Here is a 15,754-nt window from a genome sequence, read left to right on the forward strand (position 1 = left end):
AGAGCTCCACCAACCAAAGTTATGTAAGTAAGTCCCTCCAGATCCTCGATAGCTATGCACTCCATCTCGCTTTCTGGATCATTTTACCTTTTCTCGTATGGATCCTCTAGCATCTTATCATATTTCCACCTCTTCTCACCTTCACTGAACACCTCCCCATCTCCTACAGTATCCGAAGACTAGTTCCAATAACCCCATTATCTCCCTTTGATCAAATAACACCGTCCCCCCACACCTACAGTCATACAGTCACTCCATATCGTTTCCCAACACAACTTCAACCGACCCCATCTCCCAGACAATGAAATCGACTCCGATATTTATACACCACAGCTTTTCCCCCTATTTCCACGACACATCAGTGCTCCCCCTCCCTCTTCTCTCTCTCTTTCACTCCCTCCTTCCTCCTCTGATACCGCGGCCCTGTCTGTCCACTAGATTCATCCTTCTTTTTCGTTTTTACAAATACAAACCTTTCTAACTTCCCTCTTTCTACAAATACAACTCAACGGATTTAAATTAATACTCGCCATCATCCAAACGCGTCACCCCGCCCACAGCTTCTTCAGCCAGCTCAGATCCTCCAGCTCTTTAATGAAAGTACCGTACCTCATTTTAACGAACGTTGCCATTTCATTTTCATTTTAAAGTTTTAAATGTCAGTTAAAGTCTGTTTATTTAAAGCTGTCTCTTTAATGGCATCTATATTCTATTTTAAAATCCTTTTACATTTTTGCGTCCGTAAATATGTTTTTTCGTGTCGCCGTTAATTTTTGAAACTTCTCTAGGCTGAAGAGCGGGGTATTGTACCGCTGGCAGCGCACGCCCCGCCCATGCGGGGCAAAGAGAATACAATAGCAGTAAAGAAAGAAAGAGACGTTGTACATGTCCCTTATGGGTCGAGACGCCATTTGTTTTTTGACACGGGGGTCTTCAAAAAGCTCCCAAAAATGGGTATTTTTTACTAGCACCTGCTTATTAAACAGATGGACGCCAGAGGATTTGCGATGGCAAAATATCTCACTTACTCCAGAATGTCCACTAACCATCCCCTTCCGGATCGATGCAGCAACTTCACATGTGACGAGGTAGATGGAGCCCCGTATCTGCTCCCATCATGGTGGGCGGCAAAATCAGATTTACCCGCAATATCCCTTCTCTCCAGAGCTACGTGTTCGCCAAAGCGAACTTCTTTTCTACGCCTGGGCAGACTGGGCACTGGATTTTATATACGCCAGACTCATGAAATATACATTACTTTTGTCGACACCATTAGCGAAAATCAGCTGTAGTTGTTTATTATAGAAAAGGAAATGTTAATTTTACGTTTTTTAAAGATCGCAGCGATCCTCTCTAAATGTTTCGTAATATGGCATGGAGATATATTTCTTATTATTATGTTGTTCTAGTGTTCTCACTCAGTGCTCTGTCATTCTTGTATTTTCTAGAAAATTTATTACTAATTTTAAGTACATCATTTGGTTGGTAGTTACTCGTTTTGCCAGTGTAGTTAATTGTGTTCCTTTCCAACTTTTGCTCTTTATGAGACAATGGAAGTTTAATTAAATGGTTGAAAGCAAAATTAAAGAATAAATATTTGTGTTGAATTGCATGATTTGAATCGTAGTTGACAATACAGTCCAAGAAGGTTTTCTTGCGGAAAATCCCAAAGCAATGTTTATCATTCACATTACTGGCATTTAAATCAGGAATTTAAAAAGAACCATCATTTTCCACCTCACATGTGAAATTTATTTTCTCGTGTAGTTCATTAAATTTTTTTATTATTTCATTCCGACTCGACCCATATGCGCAGGAGGTGGTGGTATCTTTCAGCGGAAAAATCAACACAATCTTCAGATGGGAATATTAGTGAGGCTAAAATTTTCAGGGGTAGAGAAATAGGGAGGAAGTGGAGAAAAGACTGCATGCAAATGACGAGAGGGGAGGGAGAGGGTGTTCTGATAATGTGGAATAAGTGGGGTGAATCTAAATTTAGTAGGATGGGTAAATTTCGGGGTGGAGTTAATGATCTGTGAGGGAGAGACCGTTGAAATTTCTTTGGGTGCAGGATTGTGGTGGTAGAAGTGTGGCATCGCACGCGGTTTAAGCTGTAGTACTATTGGAGTCGAGTTCGCAGATAGTTGATTGCTTGGTTTGGAGAAGGGGACCAAACTGCGAGGTCGTCGGTCCCATAGGCTTACGGAAGGATCGGGAAGGAACCCGGCCGTGCCCATTCAAAGGAGCCATCCCGGCATTTCTCTGAAGCGATTTAGGGATATCACGGAAAACCTAAATCAGGATAGCCGGACGCGGGTTTGAACCGTCGTCCTCCTGAATGCGAGTCCAGTGTGCTAACCACTGTGCCACCTCGCTCGGTTTCAGAGATTGTGCAGGTGGTTCGGAGAGGTTCAGTATGAGTTGAGGAGACGCCGTAATTTGATGAGGTGGTAAAGGATCCTTGTGGGGGAAGGTAAACAGATGCAGAAAGCGAGGTGAAGTGCATGGCATTCCAAGATCTGACGGTACTTATAGAACATAGATGGGATGAAATTCAAACTTTGGGCCAGTCTGCGAACTGACGACACCGTGGGTGTTCTGCAGGGGATCTACTACCAATATTGAGGTCAACGGCAATGATATAGTTTGAAAAGGTGCGGTCGACGTGGTTGAGGAATTCCTTGATTTTAATCACCGTCCGTTAATCAACAGATTGGCAGTTTATCGTACGAGTGTGCTGCTTGTATTTGTTTCAGTTTGTGTTTGTCCTCCAAAATAGTTGTTCCATGGCACTCTTTGCTGGTTTTAACCAGTTGGTAGGGTAGCACTGTAACTTTTTTTTAATATTTGATTTAATGGTTATGTTTTTACATATTTGTAGACGATTTGATATTATGCTGCAGGCAGATGGAGTTTTATCTGATATGTAAAATGCTCTAGCTCTTTTGTCTCTTATTTATATATTTTTATGCCACAGCAATATACTTTTAAAAGTTTGTAATGGCAGCTTTTACAAAAGACGACACTGTGAAAGTGTGTAAATTAATAGTAGACCAAATTTTTGGTTGTTTAACATAAAGATCTTTAGGTTACAACCACATTCATATCTGCATAATTCCAGAGTGGAGGCCACATGATGGCTATGGTACGATTTTATGTTATTTTATTTTACCATAGATTCTCCAGGTTTATTCACAGTATCACTTTACACTCTTTGACACACACATTAATGAAATATGTTGTACAAACCTCCCGTAAATGGATCTTAATCTATTAAAACTATTGTAAAATAGAAAATGCTTTTGGCCGGCCGTTGTAGCCAAGCGGTTCTAGGCGCTTCAGTCCGGAACCGCGCTGCTACTACGGTCGCAGGTTCGAATCCTGCCTCGGTCATGGATGTGTGTGATGTCGTTAGGTTAGTTAGGTTTAAGTAGTTCGAAGTCTAGGGGACTGATGACCTCAGATGTTAAGTCCCATAGTGCTTAGAGCCATTTGAACAATTTTCGAATTTGAAAATGCTTTTGTCAGTATGTAGTCCCGTAGGGGATGAAACGTGTCCTCCACGACTTTATTTGTATGTAAACTCCGTAGCTTGTGTTTATGCATTTATGTATTCATTGTGTAAATTTTTAGATTCATTTACCAGTTATGGTCTTCATTTAAATGAAAATATACTTTCTTGGATGTATACTCCAATAGATGGCACTACAGGTTCTTGATGACGAATAATCATGCCGTCTGCGCTGGTTGTAAGAAACGGTCGCAGTTTCGTTTCTGCTGTGTAAAGGCCAGTGCCATTTTTCACAAGTTTATGCTCTGACGTGTTTGACGTGTATGACTGTTAGTAATGGTATGATTTTGCTATGTTTCCACTTATATCGATTTGTATAACTGTGTTATATATTTATTCTGTACCTGTTCTAATTACACCTGTTTTTTGGGTTTTAGCACCTGTGATGACTATTTTACAACCGAAACATAAATCTGCAATAGATTACAGATTTTGCTGCTAATTTGCGTCCTTCCTTAAACCTCAATATTTAATGGCCGCTGTGCACACATGCATCCAATGAATTCCAATTTAGTTAAATGGATTCCTTATTCAGTAAGGCAGTCCATTGGTGGATGGCGGCAATTAGCTTGCTTAAACAGTCCATCAGGCTGCGGCAGCTGCTTCAGCATCGTACAAGGTAACGGTGTTTGGATCCATTTCCGCGTTACGCCGTGCAGGACCGCTGCCCCATCATAGTGACAGCGGTTAGTGGCGGCACTGCCTAAAAGCACAGCCTACACATTGACTGCTTGACGTCAAAATATGGCGTTGTACATAGCGTATATCTTTAGTATTGTAGGCATTTACGTTACACGGCACGTATCGCTATGTAGTGCCTTCTAGAGTGCAGTTACTACGATGACTAAAGTGAATTTTTTTCTTTTTATTAGTTTCGGTGCTCTAGATTGGACGATTTCTATGTGTTCGATCAAACTGTGATCTTGTTTGATACCAACAATATGCAGTCTCTTAGTTCTGTGCAGAACTGTGGAGAAAATTATGATGGATGCCCAAGAGTTACTATATTTAATTTTTCGGAGAAATAAAGGGTGAGGAAAAGATGGTTACCGAGAATTAACTGGGCATTGCAGAAAACTGGCTCTATTACATTCACGCTCTACTACATTTTCTCTTTGCAAATAATGCTAAACGGTTTCTAGTGAAGTGTGATGTACATACTGATTATAAGTGAATTCAACACAGAATAGCTATAACATGCACTTCTTTTTTCTTCTGTCAAAACTTTCAGTTGCCAGCCTGCAGAAAAACGACAAGAAAATTCGTGTCCTCCTACCCAGTAATTGAAAACGTGATTAAAAGAGTGCTACTTTATCAGTGCATGTCTAATAAACTGTACGTAGGAACCCGAGGTTCAGAACCCCAGTTGGTAATTCAGAGCATACTCTCTGGGTAAAAGATGCTTCTTTAACAGTATAGATATTATTTATCAACATATGAAAATGCAAGGGTTGGCTCTGAGCCCTATGGGACTCAACTGCTGAGGTCATTAGTCCCCTAGAACTTAGAACTAGTTAAACCTAACTAACCTAAGGACATCACAAACATCCATGGCCGAGGCAGGATTCGAACCTGCGACCGTAGCGGTCTTGCGGTTCCAGACTGCAGCGCCTTTAACCGCACGGCCACTTCGGCCGGCTGCAAGGGTTGATGAATGTAGCAAATGGAACGACAAGAGATTTGTTGGATTTCGGGGATTTATAGTACTTCAGCAGATACAAAAATGAAAAATCTGTAAACATACAGATGGGTAAAATAGTTGCAGGTATATCTTATCAGTTCATCCTGCAAATTGTTTGAATTTCTGGGTCTGGAATTGCAGATACATGAAACCGGCCAACATTCTCCTCATAAATACACAATGAAATCGCTTGAAAACCACGGTGTGCCTATCTTTCTGCTAATATGCAGCACATAGGTGGCAGTGATTTAGGCACCCTGACACTGTCCGTTTTTGTATCCGAACTAAGTTATTGTCTATGAAATAATAGTTGAAACACAGCGACACTGAAGTGTCTCACCGGTATTAGTTTCATAAACCCACTACTTTCAGTAATTTACCTGTGCTGGCTGTATTACGTTCATTTATGGTAGCATTGTGTGTGTGTGTGTGTGTGTGTGTGTGAGAGAGAGAGAGAGAGAGAGAGAGAGAGAGAGAGAGAGAGAGAGAGAATTTAATACGAAGTAATTGGAACGAAAAGACATGTATGTTCTGGAATTATTAGAGGGATACATATATGTGGAGAAAACTATCTCTCTAGTGAATTCGTGACGCTGTAGCCTTGGGGATATCTGTGAGTTTTATGGTCTCGTGGTAAACATCTCAAACTGAGATAAGCTTAAGAAGGGAAAAACAATAATAATTGTTCTATAACAGCTGCTGCTGAAGGTCGTCGCCCGCATCTCGTGGTCGTGCGGTAGCGTTCTCGCTTCCCACGCCCGGGTTCCCGGGTTCGATTCCCGGCGGGGTCAGGGATTTTCTCTGCCTCGTGATGGCTGGGTGTTGTGTGATGTCCTTAGGTTAGTTAGGTTTAAGTAGTTCTAAGTTCTAGGGGACTGATGACCATAGAAGTTAAGTCCCACAGTGCTCAGAGCCATAGTCATGAAGGTCGTCAAGTAAATAAACATGTTACATTTTGTTACAAAGTCATTTAAAAACACTCAGAAATAAGTGACAGTCGGCTAAAACAATCATGTCATTTCAATAAGGAAATGCTACCGTTCCAAAAACCATTTGAGAGCTCAGATCGGTTTCTTCACGAATTTTTGACTTCGTGCGCCAAGGTAGACGATAGACTACGTGCGATGACGTCACAGACCGGTCAGGTATCAGCAGACAGCAAGCGCGCATGTGCTGGACTATTCTCTGCTCTGGCAGCCGGCCAGGTGCATGACGCAATGGCGTGCGGTACCCGAACCCAAGACACCTTCGAGACTCTGTAACAGATATTTTCTCTCACATTTTCAATGATTAAATACGCATGCAACTATATATGTAGGGTGGTCGGAAGCAGTCTGTAAAGCTTTTAAGGACGTTGTAAGGTAGAATGTACTGCGAAATGGTTTATACAAATTGGGTACGTTGCGCCGTTTCTGAGTTAAACAAAATGTAAATGTCATGTGACTAGGGCCTTCCGTCGGGTAGACCGTTCGCCAGGTGCAAGTCTTTCGATCTGACGCCACTTCGGCTACTTGTGCGTCGAGTTTCTATGTTAATTAGCATTAAAGTCAGCAAATCACGCCACAGTGCGTGCAGATTCAAGCAGCTCGTCACAGACGGGGTCGCCAAACTTATTCTTCATTTGGTTTCCTAAAATTGGACATGGGACGGGAGTGATGATCGAGCAGGAGCTAATGACTTAGCAGTCTCGTGCGTCATCGTCTACGCTGTGCGAACAGCTGACAGTATTGTATCTGGTGGGCCATTCGAATTTACATGTGTAATAGCCTTATTGGCTAACTTCATCAATAACTAACTCAGAAAATGTGAAACGTATCAAATTTTTTTCTTAACAATTATTTCTGACCACAAACCACCCTGTAACGTCCTTGCAAAGCTGTCAGACTGTTTCTAACCACTCTGTGTTTTTGTACATCGTTGACTCCTTGTTTTTCTTTTGTTATTTAAGTGTAAATGAAAGCTAGTGTACCATACAAACAGGTTGTAAAACATCACTTAACTTTGTGTGCATTTTATTCGTAAGGAATATGCTTTGGTCCAATAGGTACAGATTTATATGTGCTAAATTTTAACTAACGAGGACGTGACAAATGAAAGGAGTGAATCGGTGCAGAGACGCAGTAATGCAATGACTGCTGGAACGTATTGTTAATTAAGCGAAAAGAATGGTAAATTCGAGAAAAGTCGCAGTTTCCCTTGCGGGGAAAATTAGAGGGTAGTCTTTGGCGGACAAAACAGTTTGAACAAGGAGGGTTGATTTGAACCCAGAAGTTTACAGAAAGCGGTCTTAGCAGCTGTTGCACTAAAAAACAAAGTTTAGAGGAGTAATATGACTTTAATCTTTTCGCTGAAGAAGAGTTTTCGCAAAAAGGAAACTTTATAAGAAAAGAAGACGCAAAGATTTAAAGACCACATACAAAAAATAAAAAAAAAAGTTTTGCATTACCCCGGTTCCCAGAACTCCTGAAGATAGATGTTGACTGTGGATATTTTATCACAGACACAGTCCCTTTGACTGCTCATATATGTCACAAAACCCGCCCAAAGATGTAAACAACCATGCATGAGCAGCGCTTATTAGACGGAGGGAATCAGACAGCCGATTAGTTCCAGTCATTCCAACAGGAAGGAGGCAAACTGCTCTTGTTGTCTACAGTTCATCCACGCCAAGACGGTCAATACCGCGGTTCGGTCGCGTCTGCATTGTTACTTTGTGCCAGGGAGGACTCTTAACAAGGGAAGTGTCGAGGCGTCTCGGAGTGAACCAGAGCGATGGTGCTCGGTCATGAGACAGGAACTGTCGATGACAAGCCTCGCTCAGGCCGTCCAAGGGCTACTACTGCAGTGAAAGACCGCTACCTGTGGCTCGGAGAAACTCTGATAGCACCACGACCATGTTGAATAGTGCTTTTCATGCAGCCACAGGACGTCGTGTTACGACTCAAACTGTGCGCAATAGGCTGCATAATGCGCAACTCCACTCCCGACGTCCATGGCGAGGTCCATCTTTGCAACAACGACACCATGCAGCGCGGTACCGATGGGACCAACAACTTGCAGAATCGACCGCTCAAGATTGACATTACGTTCTCTTCACCGATGAGGGTCGCATATGCTTTCAACTAGACAATCGTCGGAGACGTTTTTGGAAAAAACGACATTTTGTCTATGGAGTGCGTGATAGATATGTCATAAACATGTGATTCGTGCCGGAGACGTGTTTGGAGGCAACCCGGTCAGGCTGAACGCCTTAGACGCACTGTCCAGCGACTGCAGCAACGTGGAGGATCCCTGCTGTTTTGTTGTGGCATTATGTGGGGCCGACGTACGCCGCTGGTGGTCATAGAAGGAGCCGTAACGGCTGTACGATACGTGAATGCCATCCTCCGACCGATAGTGCAACCATATCGTCAGCATATTGGTCTTCATGAACGACAATTCGCGCCCCCATCGTGCACATCTTGTAAATGACTTCCTTCTGGACGACATCGCTCGACTAGAGTGGCCAGCACGTTCTCCAGACATGAATCCTTCCGAACATGCTTGGGGTAGATTGAAAAGGCCTGTTTATGGACGATGCGAACCACCAACCGCTCTGAGGGATCTACAGCGAATCGCCATTGAGCAGTGGGACAATCTAGACCAACTTGTGGGCAGTATACCACGACGAATACAGGTATGTATCAATGCAAGTGCCAATGCTACTGGGTATTAGAGGTACCAGTGTGTACAGCAATCTGGACCACCACCTCTGAAAGTGTCGCTGTGTGGTTGTCTTGTGGACAGTATGCCATGACAAATACAGGTATGCATCAATGCAAGTGCAAATGCTACTGGGTATTAGAGGTACCGGTGTGTACAGCAATCTGGACCACCACCTCTGAAAGTGTCGCTGTGTGGTGGTCTTGTAGACAGTATGCCACGACGAATACAGGTATGCATCAATGCAAGTGCAAACGCTACTGGGTATTAGAGGTACCAGTGTGTACAGCAATCGGGACCACCACCTCTGTAAGTGTCGCTGCGTGGTGGTCTTGTGGACAGTATGCCATGACGAATACAGGTATGCATCAATGCAAGTGAAAATGCTACAGGGTATTAGAGGTACCGGTATGTACAGCAATCTGGACACCACCTCTGAAAGTGTCGCTGTGTGGTGGTTTTGTGGACAGCATGCCATGACGAATACAGGTATGCATCAATGCAAGTGCAAATGCTACTGGGTATTAGAGGTACCCGTGTGTACAGCAATCTGGACCACCACCTCTGAAAGTGTCACTGTGTGGTGGTCTTGTGGACTGTATGCCATGACAAATACAGGTATGCATCAATGCAAGTGCCAATGCTACTGGGTATTAGAGGTACCGGAGTGTACAGCAATCTGGACCACCACCTCTGAAAGTGTCGCTGTGTGGTTGTCTTGTGGACAGTATGCCATGACAAATACAGGTATGCATCAATGCAAGTGCAAATGCTACTGGGTATTAGCGGTACCGGTGTGTACAGCAATCTGGACCACCACCTCTGAAAGTGTCACTGTGTGCTGGTCTTGTCGACAGTATGCCATGACGAATACAGGAGTGCATCAATGCAAGTCAAAATGCTACTGGGTATTAGAGGTACCGGTATGTACAGCAATCTGGACACCACCTCTGAAAGTGTCGCTGTGTGGTGGTCTTGTGGACAGTATGCCATGACGAATACAGGTATGCATAAATGCAAGTGCAAATGCTGCTGGGTATTAGAGGTACCGGTGTGTACAGCAATATGGACCACCACCTATGAAAGTGTCGCTGTGTGGTGGTCTTGTGGGCAGTATGCCATGACGAATACAGGTATGCATCAATGCAAGTGCAAATGCTACTGGGTATTAACGGTACCGTTGTGTACAGCAATCTTGACCACCACCTCAGAAAGTGTCGCTGTGTGGTGGTCTTGTGGACAGTATGCCATGACGAATACAGGTATGCATCAATGCAAGTGCAAATGCTACTGGGTATTAGAGGTACCGGTGTGAACAGAAATCTGGACCACCACCTCTGAAAGTGTCACTGTGTGGTGGTCTTGAGGACAGTATGCTATGACGAATACAGGTATGCATCAATGCAAGTGTAAATGCTACTGGGTATTAGAGGTACCGGTATGTACAGCAATCTGGACACCACCTCTGAAAGTGCCGCTGTGTGGTGGTCTTGTGGACAGTATGCCACGACGAATGCAGGTATGCATCAATGCAAGTGCCAATGCTACTGGGTATTAGAGGTACCCGTGTGTACAGCAATCTGGACCACCACCTCTGAAAGTGTCGCTGTGTGGTGGTCTTGTGGACAGTATGCCATAACGAATACAGGTAAGCATCAATGCAAGTTGGTTAAAATGGCTCTGAGCACTATGGGACTTAACATCGATGGTCATCAGTCCCCTAGAACTTAGAACTACTTAAACCTAACTAACCTAAGCACAGCACACAACACCCAGCCATCACGAGGCAGAGAAAATCCCTGACCCCGTCGGGAATCGAACCCGGGAACCCGGGCGTGGGAAGCGAGAATGCTACCGCACGACCACGAGATGCGGGCATCAATGCAAGTGCTAATGCTACTGGGTATTAGAAGTTCCGGCGTGTACAGCAATCTGGACCACCACCTCTGAAAGTGTCGCTGTGTGGTGGTCTTGTGGACAGTATGCCATGACGAATGCAGGAGAGCATCAATGCAAGTGCAAATGCTACTGGTCATTAGAGGTACCGGTGTGTACAGCAATCTGGACCACCACCTCTGAAAGTGTCGCTGTGTGGTGGTCTTGTGGACAGTATGCCATGACGAATACAGGTATGCATCAATGCACGAGCAAATGCTACTGGGTATTAGAGGTACTGGTGTGTACAGCAATCCGGACACCACCTCTGAAAGTGTCGCTGTGTGGTGGTCTTGTGGACAGTATGCCACGACAAATACAGGTATGCATCAATGTAAGTGCCAATGCTACTGGGTATTAGAGGTACCGGTGTGTACAGCAATCTGGACCACCACCTCTGAAAGTGTCGCTGTGTGGTGGTCTTGTGGACAGTATGCCATGACAAATACAGGTATGCATCAATGCAAGTGGAAATGCTACTGGGTATTAGAGGTACCGGTGTGTACAGCAATCTGGACCACCACCTCTGAAAGTGTCACTGTGTGGTGGTCTTGTGGACAGTATGCCATGACGAATACAGGAGTGCATCAATGCAAGTCAAAATGCTACTGGGTATTAGAGGTACCGGTATGTACAGCAATCTGGACCACCACCTCTGAAAGTGTCGCTGTGTGGTGGTCTTGTGGACAGTATGCCATGACGAATACAGGTATGCATCAATGCAAGTGCCAATGCTACTGGGTATTAGAGGTACCGGAGTGTACAGCAATCTGGACCACCACCTCTGAAAGTGTCGCTGTGTGGTTGTCTTGTGGACAGTATGCCATGACAAATACAGGTATGCATCAATGCAAGTGGAAATGCTACTGGGTATTAGAGGTACCGGTGTGTACAGCAATCTGGACCACCACCTCTGAAAGTGTCACTGTGTGGTGGTCTTGTGGACAGTATGCCATGACGAATACAGGAGTGCATCAATGCAAGTCAAAATGCTACTGGGTATTAGAGGTACCGGTATGTACAGCAATCTGGACCACCACCTCTGAAAGTGTCGCTGTGTGGTGGTCTTGTGGACAGTATGCCATGACGAATACAGGTATGCATAAATGCAAGTGCAAATGCTGCTGGGTATTAGAGGTACCGGTGTGTACAGCAATCTGGACCACCACCTATGAAAGTGTCGCTGTGTGGTGGTCTTGTGGGCAGTATGCCATGACGAATACAGGTATGCATCAATGCAAGTGCAAATGCTACTGGGTATTAACGGTACCGTTGTGTACAGCAATCTTGACCACCACCTCAGAAAGTGTCGCTGTGTGGTGGTCTTGTGGACAGTATGCCATGACGAATACAGGTATGTATCAATGCAAGTGCAAATGCTACTGGGTATTAGAGGTACCGGTGTGTACAGAAATCTGGACCACCACCTCTGAAAGTGTCACTGTGTGGTGGTCTTGTGGACAGTATGCTATGACGAATACAGGTATGCATCAATGCAAGTGCAAATGCTACTGGGTATTAGAGGTACCGGTATGTACAGCAATCTGGACACCACCTCTGAAAGTGCCGCTGTGTGGTGGTCTTGTGGACAGTATGCCACGACGAATGCAGGTATGCATCAATACAAGTGCCAATGCTACTGGGTATTAGAGGTACCGGTGTGTACAGCAATATGGACCACCACCTCTGAAAGTGTCGCTGTGTGGTGGTCTTGTGGACAGTATGCCATAACGAATACAGGTAAGCATCAATGCAAGTTGGTTAAAATGGCTCTGAGCACTATGGGACTTAACATCGATGGTCATCAGTCCCCTAGAACTTAGAACTACTTAAACCTAACTAACCTAAGGACAGCACACAACGCCCAGCCATCACGAGGCAGAGCAAATCCCTGACCCCGCTGGGAATCGAACCCGGGAACCCGGGCGTGGGAAGCGAGAACGCTACCGCACGACCACGAGATGCAGGCATCAATGCAAGTGCTAATGCTACTGGGTATTAGAGGTACCGGTGTGTACAGCAATCTGGACCACCACCTATGAAAGTGTCGCTGTGTGGTGGTCTTGTGGGCAGTATGCCATGACGAATACAGGTATGCATCAATGCAAGTGCAAATGCTACTGGGTATTAACGGTACCGTTGTGTACAGCAATCTTGACCACCACCTCAGAAAGTGTCGCTGTGTGGTGGTCTTGTGGACAGTATGCCATGACGAATACAGGTATGTATCAATGCAAGTGCAAATGCTACTGGGTATTAGAGGTACCGGTGTGTACAGAAATCTGGACCACCACCTCTGAAAGTGTCACTGTGTGGTGGTCTTGTGGACAGTATGCTATGACGAATACAGGTATGCATCAATGCAAGTGCAAATGCTACTGGGTATTAGAGGTACCGGTATGTACAGCAATCTGGACACCACCTCTGAAAGTGCCGCTGTGTGGTGGTCTTGTGGACAGTATGCCACGACGAATGCAGGTATGCATCAATACAAGTGCCAATGCTACTGGGTATTAGAGGTACCGGTGTGTACAGCAATATGGACCACCACCTCTGAAAGTGTCGCTGTGTGGTGGTCTTGTGGACAGTATGCCATAACGAATACAGGTAAGCATCAATGCAAGTTGGTTAAAATGGCTCTGAGCACTATGGGACTTAACATCGATGGTCATCAGTCCCCTAGAACTTAGAACTACTTAAACCTAACTAACCTAAGGACAGCACACAACGCCCAGCCATCACGAGGCAGAGCAAATCCCTGACCCCGCCGGGAATCGAACCCGGGAACCCGGGCGTGGGAAGCGAGAACGCTACCGCACGACCACGAGATGCAGGCATCAATGCAAGTGCTAATGCTACTGGGTATTAGAGGTACCGGTGTGTACAGCAATCTGGACCACCACCTATGAAAGTGTCGCTGTGTGGTGGTCTTGTGGGCAGTATGCCATGACGAATACAGGTATGCATCAATGCAAGTGCAAATGCTACTGGGTATTAACGGTACCGTTGTGTACAGCAATCTTGACCACCACCTCAGAAAGTGTCGCTGTGTGGTGGTCTTGTGGACAGTATGCCATGACGAATACAGGTATGCATCAATGCAAGTGCCAATGCTACTGGGTATTAGAGGTACCGGTGTGTACAGCAATCTGGACCACCACCTCTGAAAGTGTCGCTGTGTGGTGGTCTTGTGGACAGTATGCCATGATGAATAAAGGTATGCATCAATGCATGAGCAAATGCTAGTGGGTATTAGAGGTACTGGTGTGTACAGCAATCCGGACACCACCTCTGAAAGTGTCGCTGTGTGGTGGTCTTGTGGACAGTATGCCACGACAAATACAGGTATGCATCAATGTAAGTGCCAATGCTACTGGGTATTAGAGGTACCGGTGTGTACAGCAATCTGGACCACCACCTCTGAAAGTGTCGCTGTGTGGTGGTCTTGTGGACAGTATGCCATGACGAATACAGGTATGCATCAATGCAAGTGCAAACGCTACTGGGTATTAGAGGTACCGGTGTGTACAGAAATCTGGACCACCACCTCTGAAAGTGTCGCTGTGTGGTGGTCTTGTGGACAGTATGCTATGACGAATACAGGTGTGCATCAATGCAAGTGCAAATGCTACTGGGTAATAGAGGTACCGGTGTGTACAGCATTCTGGACACCACCTCTGAAAGTGTCGCTGTGTGGTGGTCTTGTGGACCGTATGCCACGATGAATACAGGTATGCATCAATGCAAGTGCCAATACTGCTCGGTATTAGAGGTACCGGAGTGTACAGCAATCTGGACCACCACCTCTGAAAGTGTCGCTTTGTGGTGGTGCAACATGCAATGTGTGGTTTTCATGAGCAATAGAAAGGGCAGAAATGATGTTAATGTTGATCACTATTCCAATTTTCTATAGAGGTTCCGGAGCTCTGTGAACCGTAGTGATGCTTTTTTTATTTGTGCAGTTTTGGTGGAGGACTAATGCAAAAGATCGGAAGATTGCAGCATTCCAGGTGAGACAGGTAAGATTACAACAATTCGTATCAGGTACCGAGCCCTGTATTCTACATCTTCAAAAATAATCATGTTGAGGTTGAAGCTCACTCTTGTGTCTCTGTTTGCTTACAAGTAAATTCGTTTAAGGATATGATTCTACATGACTGAACATATTTTTTTCTTCTTTTTTCCCAGAAATGTGTCACTGGGGTTACAAATGGCTCAAATGGTTCTGTGCACTATGCGACTTCTGAGGTCATCAGTCGCCTAGAACTTAGAACTAATTAAACTTAACTAACCTAAGGACATCACACACATCCATGGCCGAGGCAGGTTTCGCACCTGCGACCGGAGCGGTCGCTCGGCTCCAGACTGTAGCTCCTATAACCGCACGGCCACTCCGGCTGGCCACTGTTATTACACTATCATCAGTGGGTCTTTTAAATTTTTTCCATCAAATAACAGGAAAATTATATATCTTCTCATGTTTTAAGAAACGTATTCACGAATTTGAAAACAGACAAAAGTTTTATAAACACATGCTTGTGTTTTTGTGATTTTTCTGTGTTTTGTGTTACAGTCATGTTTCATTCACAATGTATCAAATTCAACCATAGGGAACTTAATGTATAAATTTTTCTTAAATCGAAAATTTATGGCTGGGAATGTTTTGGTGAACATTATTTTAATCTACATAGAACATGATGTGTGTGTGTGTGTGTGTGTGTGTGTGTGTGTGTGAGTGTGTGTGTGTGTGTGTGTGTGTGTGTGTAAGTGGGTGGGTGGTGGATGGGTAAGTGGGGAGGAGTAGTTTGTACGGGTGAAAATGAGTTCAGGTCATTTGACAGTTCTTTGAGATGTAGTGCCCTGCG

General features: G+C 44.7%; 1 protein-coding gene across 1 annotated transcript in view; it reads right to left on the reverse strand.

Annotated features, from left to right (window-relative positions):
- Positions 1-6,320, reverse strand: part of LOC124777156 (hexamerin-like) — a 38,425-nt gene extending 32,105 nt beyond the window's left edge. The window contains exon 1 of the mRNA XM_047252458.1: positions 6,291-6,320. Coding sequence (XP_047108414.1) covers positions 6,291-6,305 — 15 coding nt within the window. The 5' untranslated portion in view covers positions 6,306-6,320. The remainder of the gene's footprint in view (positions 1-6,290) is intronic.
- Between the last annotated feature and the right edge of the window lie 9,434 nt (positions 6,321-15,754).

This window comes from Schistocerca piceifrons, chromosome 2 (genome assembly GCF_021461385.2).
Source record: "Schistocerca piceifrons isolate TAMUIC-IGC-003096 chromosome 2, iqSchPice1.1, whole genome shotgun sequence".
Classification (NCBI taxonomy): Eukaryota; Metazoa; Arthropoda; class Insecta; order Orthoptera; family Acrididae; genus Schistocerca; species Schistocerca piceifrons.